Here is a 17,749-nt window from a genome sequence, read left to right on the forward strand (position 1 = left end):
GCCGAATGCGCGAGCGCCGGGGCGGGGCGGGGCGCCGGCTCTGCTCCTGGCCCAGCTGCTCGCCCGGCCGCCCCGTTGCGCCGCGTCCCCGGCCCGCTCTGCCCGGCGGGAGCCAGGAGCGGCGTCCGGCTGCGGCTGCGGGAGCCCGGCTGGAAGGGCCGGGCCGGGCTCTCCCTGGGCTCCCCGCGGCCGCCGGAGAGGGAGGGCGGCCTTCTTCCCGACCTCGGGGCTCCCTCCGGGCGCTGCCGGCTCTCGGTCTCCTTGCGGCCGCCTTAGAGCGGCGTTGCTTTTTCTCTCCCCTCGGGGGCGGCGGGCCGAACTAATCCCGAGGCGGCCTTTGTTTCCCGCGAAGTTTCCGCCCTGGCCGTGGAGCCGAGCCCCGGGCGGGTCCCCAGGCGAGCGCGGCGCTCGAGGATGCCGCTCCGGACGCTTCGGGCTCGGATTCCGCCCGCCCCTCGCCGAGGAGCCGGCGCCAATTGCAGACGGCCGAGGAAGGGCAAAGGGCCGCCCAGCACGGGCCAGGCCCGCTTCTCCCGGGAGCCGCGGCGGCTCTCAGCCGGGACGGAGGTTGCGCTCTTGGTCTGTGAGATGGAAGCTTCCCCGAGCCTCCCTTCGGCTCCTTCGGCTTCCCTTTGGGGAGGCAGCGCTTCGGGCCAGAGACTTTCCTGGCCTCCGGAACAAGCCTCCCGTGAAGCGGAGCGCCTCATTTGGCCCCGTGGGACCGGGAAGGATCCGGCCTTCTAACCGCCGAGGGTTCCTAGCGGGGCTCTTTCTCCGGCCCGCCAATCCGGAGGTTTCCCCAGGGGCTCCTTGCCCATTGGGTGGAATGCTGTGATGTCATAAAGCCCTCCTGGGATTCCCCCGGGATTCCAAGGCACCAGGCAAGTAATTCCTGGTCCTTTGGGCCTTCCCTCCCATGGCCTCCCATCCCCCCACTCCGGAGACCTCCTGGGCAGTGCCCACCAGCCCCCCACCGCGGGCGCAGGGCCCCTCCTGCCACAGGCCGGTCTCCCTCCACGCCAATGCCACCCAGGTGGCCGCCCCCTGCAGCCACGAGGGAGCTTAGCTTTCTTCTAAACAAAGAAAGCTCTAAGCAGGATGGGGGTCCCTGGAGGGGAGACCCCGTCAGTGCCGAAAGGGAGATTGGGATGCCGCCGAGGAAAAGCTTCTGAAAAGGAGGATCATGGCCGCCACTCTTTGCTTAAGAAGAACCTGGAGCCGTGCGTGGCCCCCTCCGCAGCTCCCCCCCCACCCCATTCTGAGCCTCTTCCGCTTTTTCGGGGGCTGCCTGGGATCAAGCCAGCAGCTGCTGTGGTTTATAGCCAAGCCATGGTGGCTTCTTCCACAAACCATGGTGGAGCTCTATGAGAACTGAGCCAATGCCCGCCATCCTCTCTGGCCAGATCCACATTTCCCAGGCGGCTACCAGGGAGGGCGCCAGCAGAGGCAGGATGCTGAACGGCCCCATCCGTGTCGCCCCTCCGTGGAAGGAGCTCCAGAACCAACTTAGGGGCAGGCTGGAGCTGCAGAAGGTGAGGCTCCCGAAGCCAGTCTGGGAGTCCTCTTGGCCAGAGTGGGAGGGGGCCATGGGGCAGGATGGGGGGGTCAAGGCCACGGTCTCAAAAGAATCCGGTTTCTTGAAAAAGAGAGGGGAATGGGGGACAGAATCCTGGGAAGGGGATTGTCGGACTCTCTGGCTGTCCCTGAAGCCATGCGGGGGGAAGGCGGAGGCGGCGGCAGCCCTGGCCTGGCTGACCCGGGAGAGGAGGCAGCTCTGCCAGTAGCCGGCCCTCCCGCTCTCCCACCCTACTGCTCTGGATTCTGCCCCTCGCTCAGGACTGCTGCCCCCTCCTCAACCTCCCCAGCGCCCCCCCCCTGAGCAGCGCCTCTCTCTCTCTCCCTCGGCCCAGGCCTTGCCGGAAGGGGCCGAGGGGACCCCCTTTCTCCTGAGCGACAGGCCCAGCATCGTCTTCCGGGAGAGCTGCTTCCCCAACTACATGCCTCTCTTCTGCTGCTACGCGACCGAGTGGGGGAACTTCTTTGCCTCGTTCACCTGGAGGAGGGCCAAGCGGAGCAGGGTGAGTGCGAGGGAGGCCCTGCCCCCCAGCCTCGAAAGTGGCTCCCCCAAGAGGGTCCAGAGCTTCTACGGCTGCCTGCAGGCCTCGGCTATGAGCCTTCGGATCTCTGCTTGGGCAGAGCAGGCTCCTTTGGTGGGCTGTTGCCAGCCACCCTCTCTGTATCTGCACCCGGAACTTTCCTGGCCCTGCTGTTCCCAGGGGCAGCGGGCCCTTGGGCCTCCTTGGTTGCACCTAACCCGACCCGGCTGCCCCCTCTGGTCCTGCGTTCTCCAATCCGGCTTGAGCAACCCTGAGCTATTCAGCCCTCCCGCTCCCAAGAGGGAACCGGCCCCCTGTGCCCCAGTCCTGCTGGCCACAGTCATCACCAAGTCCTTCCTCCTTGTGCCCAAAGATGCTCAGACTGCGGTGGGATCCAAGGTCCCAAGGCCCTTGTAGTCTGATCTCCCAGATCCCTTTCCTCCCTCCAAGCAAATGGCTGGACCCTCTTTCCCAGCCTCCTGCTATGGCCCCGCTGCAGGCAGGGCGGAGGAGGGGGCTCTCTGCTCTGTCCATCCTGCCTCTCTCTCCGCCCTGGAAGTCCAAGCTGGGCTGGGCTGAAGGGCTTGGCCACTCGTGCTGACTCCAGCCCTTCCTCTTCCCTGCCAGGTGCGTGTCTGGAGTTACAGCCTAGAGGACGAGAGTTCAGTGACCGAGAAGATGTACACCTTGGAGGAGCACCCGGGGGTCCTCACCGTCATCTACGTCCCCCATGGGCACCTCTTTGTGGCTTACTGCGATGACATCCACTTCCGCTTTTTTGGAGACCACACCCGGGACTTCAAGCTGCTCTCCAAGATGTCTTCCCCCTATTCGGTCACCAGCCTGTGCTACAGTCCCGAAACATGTGAAGTGATTTCTGGCGCCATCGGCGTGGTGGCCTTTTGGACCTTTTTGATGCTGGAGGTCCCCTCTATGAGCGTCACGCAGGAAGTGTGGGTGGCAACGGGTGAGTTTGTGCACTTTCTCAGGGTGGAGCAGGAGCGGAGGATGCTGGTGGCCCTTTGCGAGAACATCATCCGAGTGTATGACTACCAAACCAAAGCCCAGATCCGCACCTTCCCAATGAGCCAAGGCGTCTCTCTCACTTGCTGTGCTGCCTACTGGCCCCAGAGCTTCCTCTACACGGGAGACCTGGCTGGGGATGTCAAGGTGTGGAACTTCGAGACGGGGACCCACGTCAAACAGGTCAAGGCCCACCAGAGTGCCATCAGCAACGTAATCATCCGCATCGCTGTGCACAGCTTCATGACGGCCTCCTTGGACGGGATGCTGAAGGAGTGGAACCTGACGACCTGCGAGCTTCTCCGGCGGGTGGACATCGGAGAGGAGGTCTTCCAGATGCAGTTCCTCAACGAGGAGACTTTTTTCCTCCGCACCCTGCATACCTTCTCCATCCGTACCGTCAACAATTTCTACCAGCTCTTCAACAGAAGCAAATCGATCCTCAAGAGGTTGGTGCGCGTACAGTGTGGCCCAGACAAGGCCCGCCTCCTGGCCACCACTGAAGATGGAGTCGTCCGATTCTTATCCCCTGTGACAGGAGAAATGTTGTTTGTTACCTGGCCCTTCCAGCTGCTAGAAAAAGCTCTGGACTATGTTTATGACCCAGATCGAGAGGAACTCTTGGTGACGATGGGCACAAGTGACATCTACGTGTTGGATACCACCAAGAACCCTTGCCCAGCCAAGTACATTTTGCGCACCACAGACAGCTTGGACGACAAGGTTCTGTGTTTGGCCTACAGCCGTCTGGACCTGAATGGCCGGACCACCAGCTTCATCTTCAGCGGGTTCAAGAGTGGGAAAGTGCGCTCAGTCACTCAGCAGCTGTATCGAATGGGCGGTCGCAAGCTGCACGATGGCAACGTGGTGGCCCTCAGCAGCCTCTCAGGGTCAGGGTACCTGTCGTACCAGTCACGGGAAGCCGCCTTCCTCTGCTCCTATGGACTCGACGAATACATCATCCTCTCGGAAGTGATCCTGAAGAAGAGCCGCCTCCTGGAGGTGCTCCCTCTGGTTGTCATTCCCAGCACCAGCTGCCGGATCAACATCCTGCTGCTCATCCCCGGCTACATCTGTGCCTTGACGGAGCAGAACCGAGTGCGGCTGTGGCGCCAGGCATCCCTGGTTCCTGGCGAGAAGAACCCCTTCTGGAAGGAGACAGCAGCCATGCACTCGAGCACCATCACCTCTTTCGACTACTGCCACACTCTGGGCATATTGGTGACTGGTGGCTCAGATGGCTCCGTGCGCATTTGGGACATCCTGGGGAAAATGTTGGTGGAGTTTGACACCACCCTCAGGTTCAGCCGCGTCTGTTTTGCCAACCAACGGGGGGACTTGGTGGTTGGCTGCAACACGGACATCTACTTCATCTCCTGTGTTACGTACCTACCAAGGAAGCATCTTGCCAGTCTGTTGACCCACCATGTAAGGGATGACGTGGTTGAACGCCCCCTGCCCTTCCTTCCCTGCTTCCTTCTTACCTTCGATATTGTCTTTGTGCCCAAGTAAGTGGTTCCATTGTGTTTTGATGGGGTGGCTAAAATTATCTATCCTCTGTCTCTCTGTCTGTCTATCTCTTTTTATGTATTTGGCTATCTATCATCTCTATCTTCTATGTCATGTATCTGCAGCTTGTTGGCTTAACAGGCATTGGGATTTGAATTTTCTGGTGCTTTATAATTTTTTTCTGGAGAATATCTGCCTTTGCGTATTCCAGATATCTGCAGATTTCTCTTTTCTCTGCTTTTTGTAGTTTTTTTTTTTTACTACTGTACCAGTTGGACAGTGGACGCAAACCTGCTCCTTGGCCAAAAGTTTTCCCCACATCCACTCCGCGCCAAGGGCTTTGCCTCAGTGTGATTCTCGCAGGGCCTGGCTTTTTCACAGAAGCTCTTCTCGTACGTCAGACACCGAATGCTCTTCTTACTCATCCCTCCGAGTTTTTTACTACCTTAGTTTGAGCCTTGAAGCTTTTCCTGGGACCTCTGGGCTGGAAGAGCGTCCTGCTTGCAGACCTTTGGAGGGCCTGGTGCTAGATCTCAGGGGGCTTCTGCTTGGGTTCTTCACAAGCACAAAGAGCCTCAGACCAGAGGGAACCATGGACGAAGGTTTCCCTCCAGGATCAGCCATGTTTCTTGTTTGCATGCTTCTTGAGCCAGTAGCCCAGCTACATCTTCGTGGATGTATTTCTATCTCTGCATTCCAGCCTAAGTAATTTTTATTAACATGGGAGGTAATTAACTTGGCCGGTCCAATTATTGTATCGGTACTCTCTGAGTTTAATGTGGATTTTCTTTGCATCATAGAGCTACATAGCTTTATTTAGATCAACCTATCTTGAGAACATTGTCCTATTTCTCTTGAATTAGTTCATGCTTAACAGAGCACATCCTGTTCAGGCAGGGTCTCCAATGCTTAAACTCTTCAAAGATTTTCGTTGAGGAATTCCAACATAATTTGCTGATCTGGGATTGAAATATATTGTTGAGTCTCCTCTGTGTGATACCTGGCCCAACTCTGGGGAATCACCTCATCCAGCAGTTTCCTATTGCTCGAAAGTAAGGGAGGAGAATGTGGAATCCATGGACCGTTGTGGGGCTTGCAGGCTGCCCAGGCACGGCTTCTCTGCTTGGGAGGGCAATTTAGGAGAGGAGAGGCCAATGGGGGGGGGGGCGCAGTGGGAAGTTTGTGGGCTCCAGATCCTTGTAGGGGGGATGAGAAAGAGAGGCTTTTCCCATTAAAGATTGGGACCTGGAGCACTGGGGGGGAATCCGGGAGACGGGAGTTGTAGTCTAACTCAGCAATGGGGCAGCAGGTGGCCGCCTGCTGGTGACCTGCTTGGGAGGGCAGGTGTGATGGGGCTGTATGGGTCGGGGAAGGAGGCGGCTTCTAGTTCACCACCGTCCTTCGTTGTTCAGGTACCTGCAGGTGGGCAAGCAGGTCAAGACGTTTGAGCGGATGGAGCCCCTCACCAACCACAAGGAGGTGTTGATCGAGAAGAACGTGGCTGTGGTGGTGGAGTTCGTGGGCAGGGACGCAAGCTCCTTTCCTGGCCCCGATTTCTACGGGCTGCCCCGGCCACCCCCCAAGGAGAGGCTGCCAGAGTTTGCGGTAGAATACCAGCTCCTGTCGCAGCCCGCTCTCAGGTCTTCTCTGGAGAAGAAGCTCGCTGCCCCACCGCCTTACCGTGGCCTCCCACGGATGGTGGAGCAGGTCCCCTTGCTCCAGACCCTCCGCTTCCAGGAGGGGCACTCCTGGCCGATGGCTCCTGATGGCTACATCCCCAACTCAGTCATCCGGGCTCAGCTCTTTCCCAAAGGGACTCCCCCCGATCTCTGGTGCCCCTTGCTGTCAAGCCGGGACCCCCTGCCCAAGAGGAAGCCGGTCAAGATCCAGATGCTGGAATGGGACACGTCCGAGGTGGTGGAGAAGGCGCGGAAGAAGAAGGCCCAGAAGATGAAGCAGACGTCTTCGAGCACCAGGAGCCACCGGGACTTGCTGGCGGAGATCATGACCAAGCCCTGGCTGAGGCACAAGCCCAGCGACACCAGCCTGCCTTCCATCATGAAAGCCATCCTCAACCTCATGGACGACGTCCCCTACTCCACCTACCTGCTCTGCACCTCCGCGCTGGTGCAGCTTACCGAGTCTTACCCACTGCCCTCCTCCATACAGGAACAGGCCTTTGAGCGCCTCATCCAAGACACAACCCACAAGGAGGTCAGGGCGGCAGGCGGGACTGGGGGCACTTAGAGCACCTCGGTGTGTGTGTGTGTGTGTGTGTGTGTCCTTGGCTGTCACTGTCCACATCCTCCTCAGAATGACTGGGGGGCGGCAGTTGGATGTTGAGCGGAGGAGGAGGTGGTTCTTCCTCCCCCTCAGCCCAGGAGGGACGTATAGTCCGAGCCAAGTGACAACGGGGGACCCACCGAGGAGGAGGCAGCAGCGGCAGCTCCTCTCCTCCCAGGGAGAGGCAGCTGCTGCTCAGGAGCTGCAGGGCTGGCAACTGACGAGCAGGTTGGACAGGAACATCCGGAAGTGATGCTGAGGGTGTCCAGCCTCTCTCCTGCCCTCCCCTTCGGGGGTTCAAGGCAGAGGGAAGAGCAGCTGGCCGGTGGCTTTGAGAGCTGCCACTCAGGGGCACCAGCAGCACCACCCGCTTATTTTGTACCCGGCACCTTGTTATTTAGCCAGAATGGCTGCAGCCGGTTGAGCTGCTGACGGAGCGGGAATCTTTACCAGGGTCGGCCTGAGCCAGGTCCAGGCCAACGCTGACCCTCTTCTTTCCCAGGCGAGGATGCGGCTGGCAGCCTGGGAGGCCTTGGGAAAGATGGACCTCCTGGGCGAACAAGAAGTGGTGCCCCTGGCTCAGGCCCTGCTGGATGAGAACAAGAAAGTGCGGGATCTGGCCCGCTCCTTGCTCGACTCCGTGGCCGGCATCACCGACAAGTTTGTCCTGAAACAGGAAATGCAGCGGCTGGCAGCAATGAGCCTGGAAGACCTGTGAGTCCCTCCCTGCCCGGCTGCAGGCCAAAGCGGTGTCCCCGCTCTTCCTCCTCCGCCTCTGGCCGGGAGGAAGTCCTGGAAGGGCCCCTTGCCCAGCCTTGCAGTAGGCGGTCAGTCTGTGCAGCTGGTTCCCCTTGGGTGGCCTTAAAGCCGGGGAGCTGGACCCCTTCCTGGCCCTGAAGACCAACTGGGGCAGCAGTAGCAGGACGGGGACCTCTGCCTCTCCCCCGGCTCCCGAGCACCCCGGCGCCTTCCGGGCGGCCCCTGTGAGAAACAGGCAGGAGTTGGGCTGAGGGGCTCCTGGGCCTGATCCCACAGGGCCGGTGGGGCCCTGGGTCTGCCTACCTGAACGCTCCTCTGGTGGGCCTGGGGCCCTCGGCTGCTTTCCTTTCCACTCGGGGCAGGTCCCAAAGAGCAGGGGACCTTGTCTCCCTGTGGAGCAGGAAGGTTTCCAGGATGGAGAAGGGCCCTCCCTCTGGACCGGCTGCGTTCACACAGGGGTCTCCCTCTCTGCCTTTCCAGGATGGTGCTGAGCCAGAAAGAAAGGGCCACTTTCCCTCGCAGGGTGCGAGCTGCCGGTATCGTGGCCGACTCGAAGGATGAAGCCGTCTACGCCTTGACGGAGGGCACCCAAAGGCTGATGACCTGCGTGGAGAATCAGCTGACAGCCAACCTCTTCCTCATGTCTGAGTACCCCTGGCCAGAGGCCCAGCTCTTGGGGTACCACCCGCCTTCCCGGCGCAAGCGCGTCTCTGGAAAAGGGACCGAGGACTACGGAGAGATAGAAGGGCCAGAGACAGACCAGGCCCGGTGGCTGGGGCTCTTTGGCCGCTCGGGCAGGAAAGAGGCCGAGGCTCGAGGTAAGAATACGCCCCCCCCCTGCCTTTGGAGCAGTGTGGCTTCCCTGCGCCCCCCCCCCCGCCCCGTGTCTTCCTGTGGGGCCTCTAAGGCCACCCACCTGCGGCCATACTCTGGGAACGTCACAGGGCTGTTGGGGGGCAGCCCAAAACTTCTTGTAGGCTCAGAGCCTGGAGCCTGAGTGGGGGCACATCTTAGCTTTGCTCTGAGGGGGAACCGTTCTTGCCGCTCCGGAAAAGGACACTTGTCTTCCCACAGATCCTGTAGATGAGATGGATGGACGGAAACCGGGGGGGTGGGGGCAGTCTTCTTCTGATGCAGGCGGTGGCCTTGCTATTTGCACCCTGCCCCCCTCCTTTCCTCTTCTCTCTCCAATTGCCCCACAGCTGCCACTGAGGAGGCCAAGCCGGGCTCCCCCAGGAAGCTGCCCCGCATCCAGCAGGCCCGAGGGAAGGGGGGCGCCATCACGCCACGCCCTGGAGCCCCCGAGAGCAGCAGCAGCAGCAGCAGCCCCAGCCAGCGCACCACCACCAATAGTTCCCCCACCACGAGCAGCGGCAGCTCCACAGCACGGGAATTGCGGGCCGCCAAGAAGGCGCAGCGTGAAAAGGAGAAGCTACGGCAGCCCAGGGTCCCAGCCACCACTTCCCAAGAGGTCCGCAGGCTCAGGAAGCCGCGCAAGCAGGCCCAGCCCATTCTCCTGCAGCGCCGAGACACCCGCACACAGCTCTACAAGGAGATGCTGAAGAGCACGAAGGTCCGGAAGGAACAGGCGGCACCGGCGGCAGTGGCGGTGGTGCCTCCTCTGGCAAAAGCCAAGGCCGGCAGCAGCCTGATACAGGCCAAGCCCAGCCCCGAGGAGCCGCCTACGTTCCCCACGCTGCCCCCGGAGCCCCCGGGGGCCCCCCCTGCCCGACGCAGCCTCATCGATCCCAAGCAGCAGTACGGGGCCGACAAGTCCAACTGGCGCAATGACCTCTACAAGCTGATGATGCTGCGCATTGCCCCCTCAGTCGAAGGGCGCACCGCAGGGGAGGACTTCCTGGCCTCCGCCCGAATCGCCCTTACCGGCCAGAGCCTCTCTTGGGAACTCTTGACCAACCTCAGCCAGGCCCTGCTCAGCTCCCAGGAGAAGCTGACCACAGAGACCCCTGCCTGGAAGAAGTACATGGATGACTTCATCAAGCTTTCACTGAAGGAATCGTGGCTCCAGGCCTCGGTGGAGAGCTTGGAAAACATCTTGGCTGTGAGGACAGCCGGGGACGAGCCCAGCAGCTCAGGGGCGGATGAGCTCAGCCAGGAGGAGGTGGAGAAGCGGCTGCGGAAGGAAGCGGAGGAGACAGCTGCAATGGCGGAGACGAAGAGGCTCCAGCAGCACGGAGCTAAAGAGGGCAAGCTACCGCAAGTGGCCTCCGAAAAAGAAGCGAGGCGGTTGGCTAAGCTGTCCGAGAGGCGGGCTTCCAGAATGGAAGAGGTTTCCAAACAGAGGCAGGAATCCGTGGCCCAGGCCAGGGAGCAGGAGCTTGCTCGGAGCAAGGAGCAGTTGCCCACCAGGAGAAAAGAGCAGGAACGCCTCCTGGAGAAGGAGCGGGAACCCTCTGGAGGCAGAGCACGAGGAGCAGAACCCTGGAGGCCAAAGGAGCGGGAAGTTCCTGAAAGGAGAAGAAAAGAAGTGACCAGGCTCAAGGCCGGCCAGCCTGCAGGCAAAGAGGCGGCGGCAGAGGAGGTGGAGGAAACAGAGAGGAGCCAGGAGGAGCTGCCCAGCCTGGAGGAGCTGCAGGAGAAGCCCCTCCTAACGGACTCCGAGAGGATCCTGGCCCAGCTGTCGGAGGACACACTGGCCACAATGAGGGCAGAAGGCAGGGCCAGAGTGATGGAGGAGCTGAAGGCGAGAGCTTTGCAGTATGCCCTGGAAGAGGTCAAGGAGAGAGCCCTCGCGGAAGCCCACCAGACAGCTCTGGCCGAGGCCAAAGACCGGGCATTCCTCGAAGCCCGAAAGAAGGCCCTGGCGGAAGCTTGGGAGAAGGTCCTGGCGGAAGCACACCAGAAGGCGCTGGACGAGGTGATGGAGAGAGCCCTGGAGGAGGCAGAAAAGGTTGTCCAGGCTGAGGGACTGGAGGGGAACGTGGCGGAGGAAAGGCTGCAGGAACTGGTGCTGGTAATAGCGGAGGAACTGGCCAAGGAAAGAGCCATGGAGTTGGCCGTGTTGGCCAGAGTCGAAGTGGACGAGGCCAGAGTTCTGGAACTGGCTGAGGAAGAGGCGATAGAAATAGATGAGGTGAGTCTTCTGGAACTGGCTGAAGCGAGGGCCCGCGAACTGGCCGAGACCAGGGCCCAGGAACTGGCAGAAGCCACCATGCTGGAGATGCCAGAGGAGAGACTTCTGGAGCTGGTGGAGGTGAGAGCCCAGCTGCTGGCCCAGGCAAAGCTGATGGAGAAGCAGCTGGAGCAGGAAGAAGAGGAGTGGGCTGAGAAAAGGGCCCCCTTCTTTGACCAAGAGAGGGTGGGCTCCCCAGGGGCCCTGGAGGACGGGAGCGTTTGGCTCCTCTCCGAAGACGAGAGAGAAGCCCTGGTGACCCTCTGGGAGATGGACCAGGCTCCGGAGGCAGCGGCTGGGCTGACTGACCAGGCCCAGCTGCTCCTGGACGCCCTGACTCAGCCAGAGGCCCTGCAGAGGAGGGATTCCGCCACCTTCCAGAAACTCTTCCGCTTGGCATCCTTGGTCGGGGTCCCCTCGGCGGCACACCTGCAGGAGATGGTGGATGCTCTGCTCCAAAAAGCCGAGGACCTGATCAAGGAAGCCGAGCAGGGGCCGGAGGCCTTGTCAGAAGAACAGCTGTCGGTGCTCGGGCGTCTCAAGGAGGCGGTGGAGGCCCACAAGCCCTGGAATGCCAGCCCCAGGCAGTATGGCGCCCGGATGAAGAGGCTTCTTAAGTCCGCCCAGGCTGTGCTGCGGGCCAGGAACCTCAAGAGGCGGCTGACCCACAATGTCTGGCTTCGGGCTTGGCAGCGGAAGGTGGAGGAGGCCTGGGCCCAGGAGGAGCGCCGGGAGGAGCGCCGGGAGGGGGCTGGGAAGGGGGCCAGGAAAGGCGCTGGGAGGAGCACCGGGAGGGGGCCCAGGAAGGGCGCTGGGAGGAGCACCGGGGAGCGCCAGGAGGGGGCCCGGGGAGGGCGCTGGGAGGAGCGCCAGGAGGGGGCCGGGAAGGGCGCTGGGAGGGGGCTGGGAGGAGGGCCGGAGGGCCTGGCTGAAGAGGAAGCTCAGGCAGGCCTTGGGGAAGTTTCAGGCTGAGCAGGAAAGGGCTCAGCAGGAAAGACGGGAGCAGCAGCGCAGGGAGCGGTGTCTCAAGTTCAGATCACGGCCCATCGTGCTGGGCTTCCTGGAAGGGGCAGAGGAGAAGAAGGGCCGGGCAGGGGAGCGGGGGCAGAGGGAGGGGGAGGAGAGAGAGGCCCTGGAGGAAGCCAGGGTGGCGGGCAGGAGGAAGCCCTCCCTGAGAAAGGAGGCAGCAGCCAGGGACCACGGGAGGCTGACGTGGTCCCTGGGCCAACAGTGGGAGAAGGCCTGGCATGCCTTCCTGCAGAGGGAGGAGCTGAGCCCGGCCCTGGCCGCCCCCCAGCCAAGGGGGCACCGCCTGCCCAAAGACTCCCTGTACAAGACGACCAAGCCCACCAGGCGCCTCCATCGGAAGATGCTCAGGCGGGGTGGCCGGCAGCACATCTTCCGCCTGGACGAGGCCAAGGGGGTGGACTGGGAGGCCTTCATGGGCCTCTACCTCTCCATCGCCTCCATGAAGGAGGAGGGAGTGGCGGCGGCTGTGTGGCAGGAACAGGCGGCCACGCTGCTCGACCTCTACGGTGTGAGCAACCCACTGGTGCGGGCCATGATCCAGCAGCTCCTGGTGGGCGACCATCGCCAGCGCAAGTACGTGTCCAGCAGCTGCTGGAGGCTGAAGAGGGCGCAGGCCGACCTGGGCCAGAGGACCCTCTACGAGATGATTGTCCACTCTGCCCGGCTCCAGCCCCCACAGCCTGCCTTCCACCACGTCATCCCTCTCAGCTACCAGAACAACGTGCAGCCCTTCAAGACGCAAGGGGTCACCCATTTTGGTCCCCTCTACCTCAAGTGGAAGACCTTCTTCCCCAAGGGGAGGCTGCCCAAGCTGAGCCTCTACGTCTATTCGCTTCCCTCCTCGTAGCTTCCTGCTCTGTCCGCGGGGAGCCCTTCGGTCTCACAGAGAAAAGGCTCCCTGGCGCGTTTTTTCTCATTTCAAAAATAGCCTCACAGAGTTGGGGGGTTGCGGGGGGTGGGGGTGGGCAATTTATGCAAACTAGAATAAATTAGTTATTCAGGCTATCTGCCTGGATCATTAAGTTGGCTTGATTATTTACTTAAATGTTGTACCAAGCAGAGGCAAGAATGCAGGTGTGTGCGCGTGTGTGTGCGCGTGTGTGATCAATCTATATTATAGCATATGCACTGAACCAGGTGCAGGGATCACCTTCTGGGATGGGGAATATAAAAGGAAGACTAGGGTGGGTCTGAGCCAAGTAAGTGTAGAGACATCGTCACACTGAGCACACAGGGAGATATTTTCATTATGACGGTGTTTGTGACATGCGACGGGTGAAGCCAGATCACTAGAAACGCTGGGTGAAAAATGGTCCCTGGCTTTGAGTTGCACTCCTGGGGGGAAACCGAAGAATGTTTTGGGCTGTGGGAAGAGCAAATCTCGCATCTCCAGAAGACACCACAGTCTGGGCACAGAGGCCTGAAGGTGCGGCCAGGAAACCCCCGCCGAGACCGTTGGAGTGGCCGGTCCCAGGAGGCAGCCGGCAGAGTGCAATGACACGTCTCGCCTCCCTACCTGCCAATCCTTTCCGTGTTCCTCTAGAGGGGCTTGGACCCCTTTTCTGTTTGGGACTAATGTACATTGTTCAACTGGCATCACTCTTGTTTTCCTGAAGTAGCCATATGAATTCCACCTGTCACACTCCATACGTTACATCCATTCTTTTCAAAAGATCATACGTTATTTGAGAATTATTATTTCCAAGCAACCTTATTTTGGGACCAAAATGATCTTCAAATGTACCAAAAGAGCAAGTGGGGGCCACACAAAATCTGCTAGATAAAGATTACTTTTAGAATAGATCACTCTTCCTCCAGATAAAATTATAGAGCGCTGCTTTTCTCTGATGATGTCATACCATTCCTGGTTGACAGATCCCTTTGCAAGAACGAGGCAAAACTTAAGAAATTATTTTCCAAATTTGGTGGCTCAAAAATTATTTTGACTGAAAAACTGGTAAAAATCTTGGGAAGCCCCAGGTGCAGGGCAGTGACATCTGCGGGCCAAGAAGCCTTCCTCGCTGGCCACTCAACAGCAAAAGTCAGAAAGCAAGACAACGGATCCAGGAGAATTTACTGCGTGGTCTTGCTCAATAAGCTTAGATCCCGCTTGGACAAAAATTACAGGACGGCATTTGTTGTCATTTACATTGTACTGATTATTTGTGTTGATCTTTACATGTGAACCAACCGAGATATCAAAAAGTAACCAATATACTCCTATTACATCCATGATATTTGTAAATGCCCTGTTCATTCACCTTGTCTTCTTTTTCTTTGAGTCTGTTTTTCCTCTTTTCTTGTTTGTATCTCTTCTTTCTTTTCCTTCTCGAGGAATGGAAAAGTAGGAAGGAAGGAAGGAAATGGGTGGGAGGCGAAAGAAAGAAGGGATCCTCCTCCTCCTCCCTCTCCCGGCTGCTGCTAGCCCGAGGGCCGCTGCCACCTCCTTCTGGGAAGTGGAGGGCAGAGGGGCAGCGTCATGGGCAGAAGCTCCCTGAGAGCTCCTGTCAGAAGCCTTGAGAGCACCGAAGAAGTCCCTTGGCTCCCTTTCTCCAGTCCCAGTTCCAGCTAGAAAGCCCACTGGAACACAAATTAGCCCCGTGGGAGAAGAGGGGAGCCCAGGCTGCTTGGTCCAAGAGAAGGTGGGCCTCACATCCCCAGCTGCTTCCCTGCTTTGCCGTGGGGTCTCCGGGGGTTCTGCGTCTCAGCCCTGCTCCGTTTGCCCCCTGGGGAGTCCTGGTCAAGCAACTTGGAAGGCCCCCTAACCTTCCAGGCCAAGGATCAAGGGCCAGAAGCCGCATCCTTGGAGGTTCTCGGTCATCCAGGTTACAGTTGCCTCCAACATGCTTTTTCAAGAGGCAACGGGGATTTTTTCCCCTTGAGGAAGACAGCGTTCCACTTCTCATCCATCCAAGAAGCTTCATCCGTTCGGAGCCAAAGAAGGCTTCTTGAATGAGAAGCAAAGGTCGTCTTCGTCTTCTTCTTCTTCTTCCTCCTCCTCCTCCTCCTCCTCCTCCTCCTTCTTCTTCTTCTTCTTCTTCTTCAAAAAACGAAGTCCAGGCGCTTTTTTGAAAAATGCCTCTTTGACATTTGCCAACCCTCCCAAATGCCAACGAAATCCTCCTTGGTGCAAGGAATGCCAAATAAGAGAGCTGTTCTTGGCAGCCCCTACCCCCCCGTTTCAAACGCACCGGCTCTTGCCAGATCGCTAAGTGGCCGCTTACCACAAATGTTGCGCTACAACCTCCTTCGGATTGGGAAGGAGAAAAGTGGAGGTCAGAGGCTGGGAATAACCGCCAGCCCGCGGCCTCTGGAAAGCAACCAAGCGCGAGGACTGGGGACGGGCGGGCAGGCAGGATAAAAGGGGGAGAGCCGTAGCATTGGCCACCTGGCGGGCTCCGCGGGTGCTGCCCGCTCGCCCCCCGAGAGGGACGCCCTGGCGGAGCCCACGAATCTCAGCGTGCCGCGGCCTCCCTTCGTCCCGCGCGCAGCTGACGGATCCAGCAGGAGCGGCGGACGGGAAATGGGGCGGGGGCTGCGGGAGGGGCCAGGGCATCCCAAGCACGAGGTTTGCGGGGGCGGCCAAGGGGAGCGGGGATCCGGAGGCTGTGCCGCCATCGCGGGGGCAGCTGCGGAGGGAATCCCCGGCAAGCCGAGAAAGGGGCCGGGCCTGAGGACGCCTAGTCTGGGCGCTGGAGGGCGACGCTGCTCCGCGGCCGGGCTAGGGTGCCAGAGCCAGCGGCGGTCGAGCAGCACGGAGCCCCCGCAAGAGCAGGCTAGTCCCCGCGCGCCCACGGAGCTGCCACCTGGCTGGCCCGGGTCCGTCCGTCCCCATTCACACACACAGACCGCTTTGTCGGGAGAGCATCCCGGATGTATCAGCAGCAGCCGCGGAACCGAGAGCCCCCCCCGCCCCCGCCGGCTGTCTTGGGACCCTCCTCCGCCTGCTCGGCCAGGCTGTCCTGAGCGAGCGCCGCTTCTCCGGGTCTTGGTCGGGGGATGGCGCAGCGCAGACAGAAAGACGGGACGGGGACGCCAGGGAGGCCTCGCGCCTTGGCAGAAGACAAAGGCGGGAGGACTGCGACTCCTTTGCAGGGTCTGCGGCGTCGGGAGCGGGGGCCTTTCCCTGGAGTTGCCCTCCCCGCAGGGGGGATGCGCCCCCAACAGCCTGGGACGCCCCCCAGCGGAGGGCTGGGAAACGGGGCCTTGGCCTGATCTGCTAGTAGCCTCTCAGCTGAGCTGGGGGGAGGCAGGCTCCATGGGGCCAGGCGGCAGGGACCTCAAGGACTGCAGAGAGACCCCCTAGATCTGGCCCCCAACCCCTTCTGGTCTTTGACTAGGAGGCCACGGCCGAGAAGGAACTGACCCTGCCCAGGGGAGACCTAGTGGAGGTGCTGTCCAAAGACTCAATCTCCGGGAATGGGCTGGTGGACAGGGAAGCTCCAGGAGACGGTGGGGGTCTTCCCCAGCAATTATGTGTCCAGCAACCCCAAGTATGCCCAGGGCCTGGGCGCCTTGGAAAGCCCCTTCTGGGAGCTGGAGCTGCACGAGATCATTGGTGGGGGGGCTTCAGCAAAGTCTACAGGGCCTGTGGCGAGGAACAGAGGTAGCCGTGAAGGCCGCCCGCCAGGATCCAGAGGAGGAGTCCCCCATGACAGTGGAGAACGTGCGCCAGGAGGCCCGGCTGTTTGCCCTGCTGGGCCACCCACCCTCTGCCTGGTGATGGCGTATGCCCACAGAGGGAGACTCAACCAGGCCTTGGCAGGCAAGACGCTCCCTCCTCACATCCTGGTCCCCCGGGCAGTGCAGCTTGCGCAGGGCAGGAGCTAATCCCTTCACCGTGGAGCCCTGATTCCCAGCACCCATCGGGATCTCAAGTCCATCAAGAGTAAGTCACCTGGGCAGGAGGGCTCCGGTTGGGGTGAGGGGCTGCCCACAGACTGCATTACTTGCGCCCCCCCCCCCGCCCCTTTCTTCATGTTTCAGCCCCCTTGGTCCTCCCAAACTTTCTCCCTTCCAGGCAGGTAGGCTCCCCGGATTCCCAGGCCCACGGGGGCTTGAGCCTTTCGGCGACTCATCCCTCTTCCAGATGCCCCTCAGGTCCTTCCAGTCGCTGCAGCAGGACTGGAAGATGGAGACCACGGGGCTCTTCCACGATCTGCACACCAAGGAGAAGGTCGCCCACCCCACCCATCTGCAATGCCCTGCCTGGGCCAGGGGGAGCCCAGCTGGGCCTTACCGGCCTTACCCAGAGTTTAAGCTTGGCAGGAATGGCAAGGGGAAGGGCTGGAAAGCCGCCCAGGGGCAAGTGGTCCTCCACTCTGCACCTGTGACCCAGGAGTGGAGGAGCTGCTGTGCACTGCGGAGGAGCGCCAGGCACAGGAGGCAGAGCTGCGCTGGCGGGAGCAGGAGCGGGCCAAGCGCAAGGCGGCTGTGGCGGAGCAGGAGCTGAGCCTGCTGCAGCTGGGCCCGGAGAAGCCCTGGATCACTTCTGGCACCGCTCCCGTCTCCGGCTGCACGTCGGCCTCCCTTCAGGTGAGGCTGGGGTCTCCACACTGGGTGGGTGGGAGGTGGGCAGGTAGGAAGGGCCAGGCGGGGGCGGCCCAAGTCACTTCGCTCTGCGTTTGTTTAGGCTTTGAGCACAACATCACAGGGGAGGTGTCCCCCCTGCCTCAATGAGCAGAAAAAGTGGGGGACCCCCAGCCCGCCCCGGGCAGCCCCAGCCTCCTCCCACGCCTTGCAGCCCCTCGCCATGAGTCTGGGGAGGGCCAGCGCTGCAGACCCCCGCTGTCGGGTGGGGCAAATGTTCCCAAGGGGCAGGTGGGAGAGACCCAGGCAGGGAGCCCCCGGCCCGGCCACTTTCAATTGATCCAAAGATCCCTCCAGGTCAGCCGATGCCCCGGTGACCTGGGGAAGG

At 60.8% G+C, this 17,749-nt stretch overlaps 1 protein-coding gene across 1 annotated transcript; it reads left to right on the forward strand.

The window, feature by feature from the left end:
• Positions 1–83: 83 nt before the first annotated feature.
• WDR87 (WD repeat domain 87) lies at positions 84–12,767 on the forward strand. The gene is made up of 8 exons (XM_087940233.1): positions 84–1,532; positions 1,911–2,078; positions 2,724–4,627; positions 6,041–6,842; positions 7,414–7,625; positions 8,151–8,488; positions 8,873–11,565; positions 11,717–12,767. Exons 1-8 carry the CDS (start codon positions 1,365–1,367, stop codon positions 12,677–12,679), a joined length of 7,248 nt encoding a protein of 2,415 aa, XP_087796359.1. The 5' UTR covers positions 84–1,364; the 3' UTR covers positions 12,680–12,767.
• The last annotated feature ends 4,982 nt before the right edge of the window (positions 12,768–17,749 follow it).

Source organism: Pseudonaja textilis, chromosome 10 (genome assembly GCF_049901715.1).
Source record: "Pseudonaja textilis isolate UNSWEBS1 chromosome 10, rPseTex1.2, whole genome shotgun sequence".
NCBI classification, from domain to species: domain Eukaryota; kingdom Metazoa; phylum Chordata; class Lepidosauria; order Squamata; family Elapidae; genus Pseudonaja; species Pseudonaja textilis.

What these genes read in the sequence shown, in the direction of transcription:
- WDR87 (XM_087940233.1), top strand. Translation starts at nt 1,365, where the DNA reads ATGAGAACTGAGCCAATGCCCGCCATCCTCTCTGGCCAGATCCACATT. An exon ending in GAAAGAGGCCGAGGCTCGAG is followed by an intron (nt 8,489 to 8,872) that starts GTAAGAATACGC and finishes ATTGCCCCACAG; the next exon opens with CTGCCACTGAGGAGGCCAAG. An exon ending in GGGAGGGGGCTGGGAAGGGG is followed by an intron (nt 11,566 to 11,716) that starts GCCAGGAAAGGC and finishes GGCTGGGAGGAG; the next exon opens with GGCCGGAGGGCCTGGCTGAA.